Here is a 15,948-nt window from a genome sequence, read left to right as displayed (position 1 = left end):
TATTCATTTGGATTCAGATCAGTTTACTTTGAGCACCTGCTGAGGTGGTTACCTCATCTCTTTAATGTAAACACCAACAAAGGCAGTAATGCAGGATGCAGCTTGAAGTTTTTACTTTAAGAAGCTTCAAAAAGAAAATGAAAGTGGATTTTATGCTACTTGACCTCAAATGCTAAAGCATGCCGGCAGCTACTGAAGACAGGTTTTAATACTTTGTCATTCATTTAAGCACTCATCTCTCCTTCACCTAATGTCATAAAGCCATCAGTCATTCTCAGTGTTTGTGAAGCTGTCAGTAACAATCTAATCTGCACCATTTATCTGTAGCAGTTTCCCACATGCTTACTTCCTGCTCATGTTTATCTGACCTGATTATTTTCATGTCTGGAAAACCGCAACACGTACACAGAAGATGAAAGCTCAAGCACTGAAGCAGACCCGGGAAATTCCCCTGCCAGTAAAAGGTACAGCTGAGATGGTGCATGTTAAAACTGTCACCGGGAGGCAGACGTATCGAACATCAGATGACATGTTGTATGCCACGCAAAATATTGACACGAATCGGCAAAGAGCCTGAAAACTTGGCTGTTACTGTTTTTAACTGGCAAATAACAGCGGCACATGCAGTGTTCACCAATCAGCATTTGAATGGTCAATTTTGTGGTCAAACATAATCCTGAAATTCATAATTAATGCATTTCTGCATTAACTTTACATTTTAGACCCTGAAGCTGTGTCCGTCTTTTACATACAGTCTACGGCGGTCATTCCCAAACTGTAGTATGAATGATTTGTTGCAGTACTGCAGGTGGGCCACAATAATAGATAATAGATTGCTTTGGTGCAATTCTCACATCAGAAAACAAAAAAACAAAACATAAAAATGTGGGCTAAAGTGTTCAGACAAATGAAAGCTGCAGGATTTATTTGAAATGTTACAAAACTGCTGAAATTGAGAGAAACAAAATACTTGTGAAACTGCATGCATCAAAAAACAAAGAAAATGTATACAATCTGAGAACACAGCACCAACTACTGTACAATCCAGTAAAATCACGTGACATACATTCAGGAGCCACTTTATTAGGTATGCCTGTTCAACTGTTCAAATGCAAAGATCTCATCAGCCAATCACAAGTCAACAACTCAAAGCATTTAGGCATGCAGACATGATCGAGACAGCCTGCTGAGGTTCAAACCGAGCATCGGAACGGGGAACGTGACGTGGATGATGGTGATGATGATGATGCCATTAATACTAAGGACAGCGAGCGATCTAAAGCTCTGACAAAAGTACAAACCGAGTTGTGAGATTCAGATGAGAAGTGCATCAACACAGTGACAAATATCTTTAGTAGTGAAGTATGCGTAGAAACTATAGTAGTGTGTACAAGAACAATAAGAGAGGCTAATGTGGGTGGGGTGGGGGTGAATTACTGATCTGAGACCTGCATTAAGAGTAGTGAGAGCTGCACCAAAGCTGTAAATTCAGTGGACAGTAATATATAATTTTCAAAAGTCTCACCTTTTCCCTTTTGATATAACTTAATACTACAGGATCAACTTATAGGATAAGATGCACGTATACAGCCAAAAGCAACTGATAATCCTTTTGGTTCAACTCTCATAAGACTCAAAATTCAAACAGATTTTTCTATTAACATTTTCTTTTTGAATTCTGAAGGATGATTCGACTCAATTTATGCTATTTAGACTAAAATTGCCATAAAATATTTACATTTAAAAAAAGAAACTGAACTAATTAAACAAAGCCACGGGATTTAAAAAGGATTTATCCACTGCTAAGCTTCCTTTTCTCACCTATTTTTGATCCTTGAACTTTTTTTTTTTTATTTCTAAAGTAGCTTTTTATGAAGAATCAGGTTCAACAAGCAAATCGTGAGAAGATCAAAAAGAATGAAAACACAAGATTTTCACATTTCAAACTTGAACCACTTAAAAGCAAAAAAGGAGAAGCAAACAGAGAAACTTCAGAAATAATTTTCTTTTATATTTAACATGTAAAACCAGCAGAAGTGGTCTTCATGATGACACATTAACTAAACCATATCTAAAGATGCAGAGAAATATTTGTGGACTTTTGTTTGGTTTTAGGGCATTTGATTCTTAATTAAAACCTTCTATTATGACAGCTTCAGGCCAGAAAACCAAAACAAAGAGCTTAAAGACACTAAGCCCTCGTACATTTGATTCGTGGCTCGCAGCAGCTTCGTGACTCGTCCAAACCTTTTGTCCTTTTACTTTCCAAATAAAATGCAGAACCCGAGCTCAGGCAAAAAGATCCAACACAAAGTCACTAAAAACTCACCACACTGGTCCTTTAATTTACAAACATAACAACACAGACTGTACAGGTAACTGCAGGCAGAGCTGTAAACACAGCGTAAAAGGCTCCTCGAGGGTTCGTCACCTCCCTCGTGTTTACCGATCAATCTTCGTTTGATCGGAGACGTTCACACAGAGTCTGTTTATTACCTGTGCATGCAACACATACCTGCGGAAGTGTATGCATGCTAACAGAAATAATAATAATAATAATTTATATATATATATATATATATATATATATAATATTTTTTATTTATGTATTTTTTAAAGGCTTGTAGTTAGCAACACTACAAAACCAGAGTCCCACAGTGCTATGACATCACATGTTAATACATAAAGAGTGTAACAGAGTGAAAATGGATCCAAAGCTTTAACAAAGAGGATTTACCTCCTGAGTCCACCACATACACGTCCTGCTGTGTGTGCGTATCTTAGTCACTTCCTGGGACATACTGAAGACGCTGGCTCCCAGCGTGCCGTTCACAGTCCAGTGTGCTTCTTCTACGGGAGCTGGCTGACGTCCGCCTCCACCGAGACCTTCAACTCAGAACTCAGGACAGGTGTGCGCCGTCTGCCACCTGCTCAGAAACAGAGGAAAGATGTTTCAGGATTGTGTTGATTTCTGAGGGATTCTTAGTTGTGGTTTGTTGTTATCACGAAGGACGTGACGCGAAGGCTGACAGTCTGGCAGCCGGTTCGAGGTCTTCCTCATTACCTGCACCTGTGTTTTTGGTAGTATTTGCATGCGTGTCTCATTCTGTCTGTAAACACGATCGCTCAAAAAGCTTTGAATGAATTCTGATAAAACTCTGTAGGGGTGCAGAGTGCGGCCTTGTTAACAAGCCATCAAAATTTGCTTTATATCCACCAACTCAATGATTTATTGGTCGAAAATTCCCCAAAATCCTTATAACTTAAAAACTATGATTCCTACAAGTGTGGTGTGTATCGTCGGCATACAGAAAGTACCGTATAATATCTGACCTCTGACCTCTCCTTCAAGGTCAATAGATTGATCTAAAGGTCAAAGTGATAGGCTATATAGAGCTACTGCCTTTGTTTGCATTGACAGCATAAAGGCATGTAGGGAATGATAGATGGGGATTATAAACATCACGTTACTTTGGACCTCTGACCCCTTCTTCAAGGTCAAACAAGGTCAAACTTCCATCAAATATCTTATCTTAAAAACTCTGCATAAAATTCTCCTGCCTTTGTTTGTATTGGCAACATTTAGGAAACTGGTATAAATGTTGATTCTATATCACATTACAGTTTGCATCCAAATATGTCACATTTGACCTCTGACCCCACTATTTCATATCTTTAAAGAAAGCTTTGGGGTTCCGGAGCAGGGCTGCATGTTCTGGTGTTGTTCAGGGTGGCTTTAGCCTCTTCGGCGGTGGGGGGGCTCTGCGGGGTGTCGGGTGGTTCTCGGGCACCTGGGACCTGGGGCCCTGCTGCTGGCCCGCGGGGAGGGCTGGCTTCCTGTTGCCTCGGGTTCTCTGGGGCTCTTGCCCCTCAGCTGGAGGAGCTGGCTAAGACACTCCTTCAAATGAAAATTAAGAGTCACATTTTTCTGTTTAAATAAAATAAATGTGGAAAAAGTCTTGCAGCTGCACCACATATAGATGAAAAAGTTCTGGGATTGCTTTATTTAAAAGGTCACGCTGGTGCCAGAAATCTGTTCCACCACTAGAGGGCAGAAGAATCCTTCTCAAATCCCCACCAGCCCGTTTAAACCTGGGTGATGCTGCGAGGACATCAGCGTTATAACGGGTGTAGTTTGGAGAGGCTCCAGCCTGTTGTCACTAGTTTCCAACAATAGAAAGCCTGCACTGCTGATAAGAACTTTTTATCCTTTTAACCGGCAAAGCCATTGTTGGAGGGCCATGATTTGTTTTTTCCTCTGTCGGGGAAAAAAGAGGAGATAAGCGGTACGAGTACACAGATCACAATGCCAGATGGATACAAAACAGGAGGGGGCTTGAACAAAGTGTGCTCTAAACATACACGCAGGTTATTTATTGTGATTTTTCTGAAAAATCACAGAAAAGGGAAAAAAAAAATTCTTTAAAGAAAAGTTCAACGATAAACACAAAAATTCAACAATCAATTTGAAAGTGCAACTGGGGTCAGTGAGGCCGCTTTGCTTCGGGAACCGAGCTGTGAGCTCTCATTAAAGAACAAACGTTTTGAAACAGGAGCTTTAAATGACACGGAACACTCAGAGGTAACTATATTTCATAAACGTGACTCGCACGCGCTTCCTCACGAATGCAAACATCCTCGCGGCCTTCCCGTTGACTGAAGTCGCATCATCTCCTCTAAATCATGACATGCAGACAGCTTTCAACAACAGCTGAGCTGGAAACGACTGACGGCACATTCTGTGGATTTCAGCCTCACACCAGTTCAGCCTTTAAAAGCAGGCTGCGAATAAAGAGTTCAGGCTTTCACACTGACTCAGTTACCGAATCAGCATTTATTCCCCCCCCCACATATGCACAACCGCCCTGCATTTTCTTACCTGGCATGTAGGTGCATGTGAGGACGCAAACCCCGACACAGTCAGACCGGACATTCAGCGCTATTTAACGTGCCAGATCTGTGAAAACTGAATATTTCCGGCAGTGTGAACAGATCTGAGGTGGACCGTTTCCTTATTTGTGCTAAATGTGAGAAAGGATAACTGGAGAACAGCCGAGCCTGATTCTCCTGAAACTGGAGGAATAAATAGTGAGCATGTTGGGGGTTGTTTTCAGCAGTGATTTAATAAACATTTGCAGCTGTGATGATTTCTATAAAAGGTGGTTTACACTGGTTATCATGAAGACTGCAGCGGGGCTGTGTACAGTGTCCCTCAAACAGTGCCTTATTTCCCTTCACAGACCTTCAGATCCAGCTTTTTTCCAGCTATGCTTTCAAATTCAAAATCATATATACGTCTCCTATAATGAATCTATTAAAATATGCAAGATAATGTCTTATTATTGCTGTATTTTTATAGCACTTAGAAATAATTTGTAAAAATTAAATATATTTTAATATTTTTATGTTATGTTGGCTCTTTAATGTGATGTACTGTTTTTATTTTATTTCTTTTAGATTGTTGTTTTATATGTTTAAACACTGTGGGCTACAAATGCACCATTAATGTACTAAAATTATTATTATTATCTTACTACATCTTATGACATCTCTGTGTGCAATCAAACCAACCACAGGTATATCTCAGGCTCCTGGAGGTTCTTATCTATGTCACATATTACTATGTAATCCTGTTGCCTGGCAAACACCTGTCAGGGCTGAAATGACCCATTTTTATTATTCATGCACCTATAATCATCTTCTAAAACCCATCATGTTCTTTTCATTTTGCAATAATAAAACCTGATATAGATCCACAAGAAGAATATTATGATATAAATGATGTATGTTGTATGACGCCATCAGATTGCGGCTTGTCACCTAATAAAATGACCACAATGACATGGGTGCGTACTAGCTTATATGAATTTATATGATTAAAAGCTGACTGTAATATCACAGCACTGGGAACTTAATCTCAATTTTAAACACCTGAAAATCATCAAATAGGTCAAATGTGACTCCATTAATTTACTTTAAGGGTCTGCTGTATTTATTTTCAATGAAGTTGCCCAAATATGCTCAGTTTTATTTTATTGGGTTCTCTCTTTTTTTGCAATGAGATTCATGAGCCACTGGCTGCACACAAAACTGCAGATATCAGGATCCATTTCTTATTCATTTTGTTGAGCTTTTATTGGATTTACTGGATTTAAACACGGAATACCACCAGCCTCATTCACTTGTTCTTAGAGCTTTATTTTCCCACAAAGTTTCCTCAATGAGGCATTCACAGTGCAGGGCTTTGACGTGAAGGCTGCTGTTAGAAATGGCTGATTAACTGCTAATTAAAGTCAAATGCATAATAGATGTCAAATCTCTAAAAAGCGTGAGTTTTAAAAGTGTGTGTGACAGCTCTCTCTTTGGTGAAATGTGTAGAGAAAAAGAATAAAACTACTTTTACACTTGAAGTGGCTCAGACTTATTCAAAGAGATTAAGATCAGATCTCACATCTGTTTGTATTTCCAGCTCTTATCTAAATATGATGTCAGAGTTGAGGCCAGCTTTGAGCCTGGAGGCATTGATGAGTCTTGCAGACCTGTGTGTGCGTCACTGAGTTAGTAACTTGAGGATTTACAACTTTTTTTCTCTTCTTACCATTTTTCCAACAATAAGCCTGAATACGCTCTTACACAGATCATTGTTTGAGACTGAAAGATGATCTATTTTAGTCTGTTTCCCTTTGGCAGCACATCACTCACTATTTTCAGGACTCTGTTCAGGTAGCGGTGAGACGCCACCCATTTACCGTCAGTATCCAGTCTGCAACACTTCCTGTTCTCAGAAACTACCACAAAAAAAAAAAAAAAAAAAAAATATGCTGAGAGTGTCTCCATCAATCTTCAGCTGTATCTTGACAGGTTTCCCTTCTGGCTGAGCTTCGTTTTATGACATTCCCACAACTTTAACAGTCTGCCTTCACAAAAAAAAGCCCCAAAACTGTCTCTGCTCACTCTGTTTTTGAGCTGCTGAACCCTCAGTGAGTTCACCTCGCCAAGTCCTGACAGGATTCACGGTTACCCAGACCTCAGTATCAAATCATCACCATAACACCACGATGACTCACGCAGCAGTGAATCAGCCGACACGCTGTCCCTGCTCTCACTTTGGTGATTTGGGCTGCTGGGAAGGCGAAGACGGGACCTGCGATTTGGGACTCACCGCAATGACTGCACACATTTCGAAGAAGCCGCAGCCTGTTTTACTCCGTGTGTGTGTGTGTATGTGTGTGTGTGTGTGTGTGTGTCTCTGCAAAATCATGTTTGAGGCTGTATTTTGTCTACTCTGCAAAAATTGCAGAAAACTGAATAAAAATACTGGAAATGGTGCATAAAGTGAGACAGTTATGAGGAAATCTGCTGCTGTTTTTTTATTAGCTGATAATACTGATGTTGCTTTTTTACTTAAGTATATTTTAGGACTGACACTGATCTTCCTGCAGTCATTTCTCCAAAGAAAAAAGAAATCACCTCTCTCAAATGCAACGACCTCCTTTGTTTCATTAGAAATAACTGATTTCCTTTAGTTTGTCACATAAAACGAGTCGTTTCTCTGGGACTGAGAAGAAAAAAGTAAAAACAACAACAAAAAAAAAAACAATTTAATGAGCCAACTAGATGTATTTGACAAGTGCATCATGTAAAATGATGACTATATTTGATATTTGAGTGTACCATTGTGCAAATGCATTATAACTGGCAGCATATGATATACAGTATATAAGGCTGTTTAGTTTGTATGCAGAAAAGCATACAAGGCTCAAAATGTGCTTTTTGTGCTCAGTGTTAATGCAGCTGATACAGCTGGTAGCATACCGATCTGCACGGGTATTTTAATCTATAAGTCCAGCAGTAATAAAGTTGAAGTTGAGCCGGAGGCGTCAAAGACCTTGTGGAGCTGCACTGGAAGTTAACGAGGCACGCTGATAATGAAACTGAACTTATTGCGAGAAAAGGAAAAGCAGTCAGCCAACCAGACGGGCTCTAAGCGTAACCGTTTAGATAACACTTAGCTTGCTTTGCCCGAGGATAATTTTTCAAAATGACAGTTGGCAATTAGTTTTTGTCCTCTGAGTCATCAAGAAAAACAACCTCGAAGTCAGTCTTAGGAACAGGAAGTTACATGAGAGCCCACCTCGGCTGCTGGAGCTTTCCTTTGCATGTGTTTAGCTTAAGCGGGCTCAGCGAGTTGCTTCTTGAAGCAAGACATTCAAGCTTGTCTCAGGACTGACATTATAGGCCTCTGTTACAGTTTACTGCTTTATTTATAAATGTTTTAAGGCTGAACCCTCTTTAATTCATTTTATTTAGATAATGAGAAAATGGTCACAGATCAAGAAGCACCCTGTGGCCGGCTTAATTTGTCCTGCAGCCTGAGGGATCTCCAAGCCAGCTGAATGATCTCATCAGTGTGTTGTGGGTCTGCCCTGGGCCCTCCTCCTGGTAGGACATGCTGTAAACTAGGAGGTGCCCAGAAGGCATCTTAGATCCCTGAACCTCCTCAACGGGCTCCTTTCAGTGTGGTGGAGTAAAAACTCTGAGCCCCTCTCAAAGAAACCAACCAATCCTACACAGAACTCGTGGCCATAGGTGAGGGTAAAAACGTAGATCGCCCAGTAAAGCGACAGCTTTGCTTTCTCTTTTGATCACAACACACCAGTACAGCATCTGCATGCCTGCAGGCACAGCACCCATCCATGTATTACGGTTTTATGTGATAAACTGAGTTTTACCTTTTATTCGGAGTTAATTTGTATAAAAATATCCATCAGAGCAACAACAAACTGCGTATCCCTGGTTTAGATTGTCCTCTTTAACGCTTAAGGTTTGTATGAAGTTACATTTATTGATATTTATTAACGGGCAGCGCCATGGCGTGGTGGCTCTAGGTTCGATTCCACCTTGGCTGGAGTCTTTCTGTGTGGCGTTTGCATGTTCTCCCCGTGTCTGCGTGGGTTTCCCCTGGGTACTCCAGGTTCCTCCCACAGTCCAAAGACATGCAGTTACTGGGGTTAGACTGATTGGTCACTCTAAATTGCCCGTAGGTGTGAATGTGAGTGTGAATGGTTGTCTGTCTCTCTGTGTTGGCCCTGCAACAGGCTGGCGACCTCTACAGGGTGTACTCTGCCTCTTGCCCTATATCAGCTGGGATAGGCTCCAGCACCCCCCCGCAACCCAGAACAGGATGAGTGGAAGAGGATGGATGGATGGATGGATGGATATTTATTAACATATTATCAGCTTATAAAAGCTTTTATTTGATAATCTGAAGATGATTCATTTGGAGCCAACTCCCTCTATAAATGCTGAATATGATTCTAATATTCTCTCTTTAGCTCTATTTTTGGCCTCCACCAGCTAGTGTTTTTTTGTTTGTTTTTTGCTGCTACAAGAAACAAGTTTGATGAGAGGGATGACAAACCCAAAACAATGAGCTGAATGACTCTAAAAATGCCCATTTTTGTTACATTTAAATATTTTTGAGCACAATTTTCTTTTGGCTTTCCAAAGGGCCTCACGGACAGCAACGTGTTTTCATCCCTGTTCCCCTTGACAATGATTAACATGCACATAAAATGCATTTAATATTTTACTCTATTCATGCCTACTCTACACGGTTCCTACCCTGTCTCATAACAATTTGATAAACTCTTCCCTCTTAGCTCGTCTTTATGACCAAATTCAACTTTTTTTTTTTCCTCCCATAAAAAGGAAAATAAGCTGCAATAAAGCGAAATCACCCTTTTAATAAACAACTCATTTTAAGTGTGTTCAAGTGTAGCGAGTTGTGCACGTGTCTGGCTGCACCTCAGAAGAAGTTCTTGATGAGCGGCGTGACCAGTTTCACCCACAGTTTGACGTGGCGGTCGGGCCGCTCGAACGTAGAGCTGGACACTTCAGTGGAGCGCTGATACAACATCTCCTGCTCCTGGGAGATTAAAACACAGGTGTTCATTCAGTTACACAGACTTACACATTCATTCATCATCACGTCTGGCTGTGGCTTGTGGAAAACAAAGAGCCGACCTCCTGCAGCTGGCTCTGAAGCGCCTCATTCTCCGTTACTATGGCGATCTGGGCCTCCAGGTCACGGTGAACTGAGCGGTAACCGAAATTAGGGGAGCCAATTAGAGTGAGACAAGGCCGATCCTGCCCCTGGAGGTAATACCACAGACCTGTAAGAGAGGAGAAGCGGAGTGAGCCAGCGAGGAGGTAATGCTTCAGAGAGCCGCTTCCAGCAGAGATTTCTGCCGGCCCAAACCACAACTAAAAGGAAGCACATGCAGAAATCCCCAGCACCGATCCAAAACCCCAAAATATGAGAGAGAGTGAGTGTGCATCCTCGTCCTGAGGCTACAACACAGTGACTGTACAAGCCCTCATCTCTCACGCTACATACCACTGTGACCACAAGAAGAACAGCAGAGCAGACAGAACAGCGAGAGTAATGTGTTTTATTATTTTCACTGAGACAAACACAACTCATGTGGACGTTCAGTCCTGGCTTAGATCGCAATCTCTCATTAGATGTTGATCCACGAGTACTTTTTGCTTGGGGTGGGGGGGGGGAGCAGTTGTTGCCATTTGTCAAAAGAGAATAAATTTATTTTGGACACATTAGTGGAAAATAAGAGGAGAACAACAAACTGAATGTCCTGCAAAACCTGGCATGTTCTCATAATGCAATCAATCACTTGAGATTCACGTGATGTGTCCCTTTATAACAATGAAGGATCTCTTCAGGATGTTAAGTTTGTCTTCTGGCAGAATCAAGCTGCCCCTTCCTGGACTAAAAAAAAAGAAAAGTGAAGTTAACCTGTAAACTGTAGTTCCTTTAATGGACACTTGAGACTGTCTCCAAAAAACGAGTCAATCCCCAAAGAGTGTAATGTTAAAATGCTCAGTTTCAGCACTGAATTTAACCACGTTTCATGGAAATAGCCCATAAATATGGCCTGGACAGACAAACATCTAAAAAGTATTTCATTACTCAAGCGCCAATGGGGTTTTTCTTTTTTTGCGCCTAAGGAGCCACACTTACTTTTTTGTTCATTAAACCACTTTACACTGAATCACTCAAGCATAAAAAGGCACTTAACTACAGTGATGAACCAGATAATGCATAACAAACAACTTAAAAGAACCGATTTTAAAAAGTTTGTCACATAAACACATTCTTTAGTTGAATCTGTGAAAAATGCCAAAGATAAAACAGTCTGATGGGCATGAAATAGTATTTTTACATCAACATGGTGATTTCTAAAGAGCTATTAGCCAAAAACATATCTCAGCATGGTGTGCATGTTCGTTAGACTAGTAAAATCTCTGTTTTTGCCTTATATGCCGTGTTTCCATGTTCCATGTTTGCACGTTTCAATAAATTGCTGCACTTACTTCCCATTTTTTCAGCAGGGTGGCTCAAGACTTTCACACAGCGCTGTATTCAGTATGTCTACTTTAGTCTCACCCACCTTTAGCGTGGAAGGTCCACTGTGGTCGGTGGTACTCATGCAGGTGCACTCTCTCCTGTTGGCCCAGCTGGCACACCTGTTTGTAAAACTGCCTGGCAATGTGGGTGTACGCTGCAGGGATCGCTCCAGCGACACCCTTGGCCCCAAAGAACCCGTTGACCTCGGGGGAGGCGGTGAGGATGCGGTAGTTGGCTCCAGCCCTGAGCACGAGCCGCATGTACGCCCGCGTCAGATTGAAGTAACCCGATGTGAGAAACACGGTAGAGTCCGACCCGGTGTCCGTCAGCAGGCGCTGGAGGGACGAGGAGATGCAGGGTGTGAAGAAAAAGCCACATTTTTGTTTATTTTACTCAGCCGAATACACAGACACCCTGTTAATGATATGACAACATGCTTATTTTTATTTCCCTCAATTTGTTTGCTCTTATCTGATTGATTAATTACGACAGTAACAATTTAAAACACGGGACTTAATTAGACGTGGACGCCACCCATTCGGGGAGGAAGTAATCCACATTATTTTATAGCTACAATTTACAGATATTCCCTAAATGTGTCACACATACGCAATCATGAAGTTATAAATATCTAAAGAAATATAAATATATATTATATTAATATTAAGAAATATAAAGAAATGAGGAGTGTCTCAAGACTTTTGCACAGTACTGCATATTTTATTTTAGCAAACTGTCATAAAAAGATTTCTCAAAATATTAATAGGAGGGGATTAAGGTAACCTTTTTATTGCCGGTAATAGATTCATAATGTCAGGAACCTGATAAGAGTTTCTTTATTGTTCATCTCGGGCTCCTCGTTTTATCATTACTTATATTTATTGGTGGCTGAATTACAGTAGATTGCAGTAGTGATCACTTTTATTTATTCCCAGAATATGTAACTATAAAACAATAACTGCTCAATTATGTGTGATTAATGGTTTAGTAGACATGGATCATTTTATTAGTCATTTGAACAAAACATGTAATGAGTGCAGGGTTCACCCTCACTCAGAATGGGCCTTTGGGTGGTGTCTAAATATAATTACCATTTACAGAAACAAGCAATGAGTCACTTAAGGTGACAGAAACCTCAGCATTTTTTTCCCTTTCTATTATTTCAAACCATGTGATAACCAGAAATGCCTTTCATGCCTGAGTAATTGAAACGGTTAAGTAAGAGAAATGGTTATTATAACAATGAAAGGAGGGAGGGGTCCTGCCTTTGGAGGCAGGAAAAAAGAAACCTGAAGTGATGTGTGTAATTAGGTAAGAGGAAAATGAGTAAGAGGTTCAGCAAAGCAGCAAAGTTCATATTTAATTACAAATATACCAATCAGATGAGGTACTGAGGCTCACCTGCGTGACCTGCTCGTCCACCCTGATGCCGATAGGTTTCATCTGCACCAGCGGGAACACCCAGGTGTCCTCCTCCACCTCGCTCATCCCCTCGTCCTCAGAGTCCTCCGACTGGTTCAGGAGCAGCTGCTGCCTAATATGGGCCGAGTTTACCACCTCCATGATCCGCTTTCTCGCCGCTGCCGAGAAGTCCAGCCGGTTGCCTAGTTGTCATGGAGATACAGTGGGAGTGAGTGCACAGTGGACTCCAAGTGGGAGATGGGGTGAGACTGATCTCTGGGTCACAGTGTTCTGGGTCGTGAGTGTATGTTACTCATGTAGTGGTGACACTGTGATAAACCAACTTCCTTTCTGAATGAGAATTATTCAGGTTTAATATTTTTAAAAAAAACTCTCAAGTTAGAAAAGGTTTAGTAAACAGTGCAGAGTTAAAATAATAGTTATGTTTATAGTAAGCAAACACAAATTGAGTATACAGGGCAGAGCTTCTAACCACCCCACACAACCAGCGGTTCCAGCCAATTAAACTTGCTTTACAGTCATGAACAGTATAAAAGATGGACATAGCCACTGTGACGTCACCTATCAGTTTGTAAAGTCCTCCTCTGATCACAGAGGTCAGGGCTGAGGGTTGTTTTCCCGCAGACATTTACAGGACCATAAGTCTTTCTGGAACCACAGGGGTTGCCACCTAGTGGACATTATAAATACACTATATTGCACTATATTGTTCATATGCCTTCACACGCATATGAACTTGAGGGACATCCCATTTTTAATCCATAGGGTTTAATATGCCGGCCCACCCTTTGCAATTATAACAGCTTCAAGTCTTCTGGGATACCTTTCCACATGGTTTAGGAGTGTTTATGGGAACTTTTGAACATTCTTCCAGAAGCACATTTGTGAGGTCAGACTTGATGTTGAATGAAAAGGCCTGGCTCGCAGTCTCTGCTCTAATTCATCCCAAAGACATTCTGTGGGGTTGAGGTCAGGACTCTGTGCAGGCCAGTCAAGTTCTTCCATACCAGACTCACTCATCCATGTCTTTATGGATCTTGCTTTCTGAACTCGTATGCAGTCATGTTTGAACAGGAAGGGGCCATCCCCAAATTGTTTCCCAGAAAGTTGGGAGCATGAAATTGGCCAAATGTCTTGGTATGCTGAAGAATTAAGAGTTTGTTTTTTTTAGGAGCCCAACTCCTAAAAAAAACAACCCCATACCACAATCCCCCCTCCATCAAACTTTACACTTGCAGTCAGACAAACACGTTCTCCTGGCAACCGTCAAATCCAGACTCGTCCATTGGATTGCCAGATGGAGAAGTGTGATTTGTGACTCCAGAGAACATGTCTCCACTTTACACCACTGCATCTGACACGCTGCATCGCACTTGGTGATGTAAGGCTTGGATGCAGCAACTTGGCCAAGGAAACCCAACCCATGAAGCTCTCTACGCACTGTTCTTCAGCTAATCTGAAGATCACATGTAGTGATTGTCTCTGCAGAAAGCTGGAGACCTCTGCGAACTATGTGCATCGGCATCCACATGGATGAATGGATGGATGGATGTTGCAGAAAAAGCAGCTACAAGTCACAGCAATGTAGAGCACAGCTATTTCAGGCACACATATGAGTGCAGATGCTCCTGCTGTTCAAACCTTCTGTTTATGAAGGGCAGCCAATCAGAAGAGAGGTGGCTTAAAGGGGGGCGGTTGCTTCAGACAAAGGATGAACTGAGGGGCAACACAAAGGCCCAGGGTGAGATATACAAGTATTATTTTGAATTAGAAATCATGCAAAGCTACTCTAGTAGAGTCCAAGAATACAAAAAGGGGGCTGAAAATGAGCATAATACGCTGCTTTCTGGAGACTCTTATATCAACAACCACACTGGTGTGAACACATTAGCTGAAAAGCTCCTTGAGTCCATTTGTATCATTCCTCTGATAACACCAAATGCATGTTGTTCATCCTTGTATCAGGACAGATAACCCTACAGGTGAGAAACATGGGTGAAAGGGCCCTTCAAACTGCACAGCAACAGTACTTTGAGCTTTTTTTATTATCAGTCATTACTTGTTGACTGCAGACAAACCTATTTTTTCTTTTAATGTGATTGTTATAATCAGTAACAAATCTCATCAGTCATCCTCACAAATGTCTTTCACTAGAATTTCTCTAGTGTGTGCGTGCGCTTCTGAATTAATTATGTGTGTGTATATCAGTTCCCACTTCATATCTTCTTCCAGCAACACTGTGACATCACAACTCTATTCCTGGTGTTCATTTCCATGGCGGTCCAGTCCTGCAGACATGATGTCATTCATCCCTCAAACTAACATCCTGGCAGCCTGCGCTCCAGTTACGGACACACTGTACAAATATATATATGTGTGTGTGTGTGTGTGTGTGTGTGTGTGTGTGTGTGTGTGTGTGTGTGTGTGTGTGTGTGTGTGTGTGTGGATAAAACCCTGACAGTTTCACATCCGGCTGCATGGCTAGCCAACCGCAAGAGCTCTCTCTACATCGTCCTCACTGTGCTCTCACAGAGCTCTCCTCCCTGGCCTGTATCTGCCTGTCTAAGCTTTCAAGCTCCATTAGCAAACTCCTGGTACAGAAAACAGGCTGTAAGTGAGCATGGAGTGTCACACGCTGTCAAAACATGCTGAGTGTAAACATCTGTCTGTGTGCACAGGCTGGGGATTCGAATGTGTTTGGTTTCCACCTTTGTACGGGTGCACCATGCCTTCCAGCATGGTGACCGAGTCGTCGGGTTGAAGCTGCAGGGAGACGTCTCCCACGGCCTCCACCAGGTCGGAGAAGAAGTCGGCGACGTCCCTGCAGTTCTCCAGCAGAACGTAGCGGTCCTGTCTGTTGGTGAAGTACGAGTCACTCAGGTTGGCCCTGCAACACAAGATCCGGGAAAAGAAAGTAGAGAGTGAGGAATGAGGAACCTGAGGGGGTATTTTTATAAATATCTGTTATTAAAATTTGGTCATATGAACATTTTTTTCTGAAACTGTGTTTAAGAGGAAGGATGGTACCACTCGTGCTGGGACCATAATCATGTACTCACAAAAGGAAACAGAAACAAACGTCTCCAAAGTTGAAATTT

At 41.6% G+C, this 15,948-nt stretch overlaps 1 protein-coding gene across 2 annotated transcripts in view; it reads right to left on the bottom strand.

Annotated features, from left to right (window-relative positions):
- Positions 1–2,611: 2,611 nt before the first annotated feature.
- Positions 2,612–15,948, bottom strand: part of pgs1 (phosphatidylglycerophosphate synthase 1) — a 35,276-nt gene continuing 21,939 nt past the window's right edge. For both annotated transcript variants that reach the window (XM_030755104.1, XM_030755105.1), the window contains exons 6-11: positions 15,559–15,737; positions 12,830–13,032; positions 11,472–11,763; positions 10,027–10,175; positions 9,808–9,928; positions 2,612–2,927 (exon numbers count right to left, since the gene is read on the bottom strand). In XM_030755104.1, the coding sequence (XP_030610964.1) occupies positions 9,809–9,928; positions 10,027–10,175; positions 11,472–11,763; positions 12,830–13,032; positions 15,559–15,737 (943 nt within the window). In that variant the 3' untranslated portion in view covers positions 2,612–2,927; position 9,808. The remainder of the gene's footprint in view (positions 2,928–9,807; positions 9,929–10,026; positions 10,176–11,471; positions 11,764–12,829; positions 13,033–15,558; positions 15,738–15,948) is intronic.

The sequence above is a fragment of the Archocentrus centrarchus genome, chromosome 19, assembly GCF_007364275.1.
Source record: "Archocentrus centrarchus isolate MPI-CPG fArcCen1 chromosome 19, fArcCen1, whole genome shotgun sequence".
Taxonomy (NCBI): Eukaryota; Metazoa; Chordata; class Actinopteri; order Cichliformes; family Cichlidae; genus Archocentrus; species Archocentrus centrarchus.
This window is presented reverse-complemented; position numbering and strand designations above follow the sequence as displayed.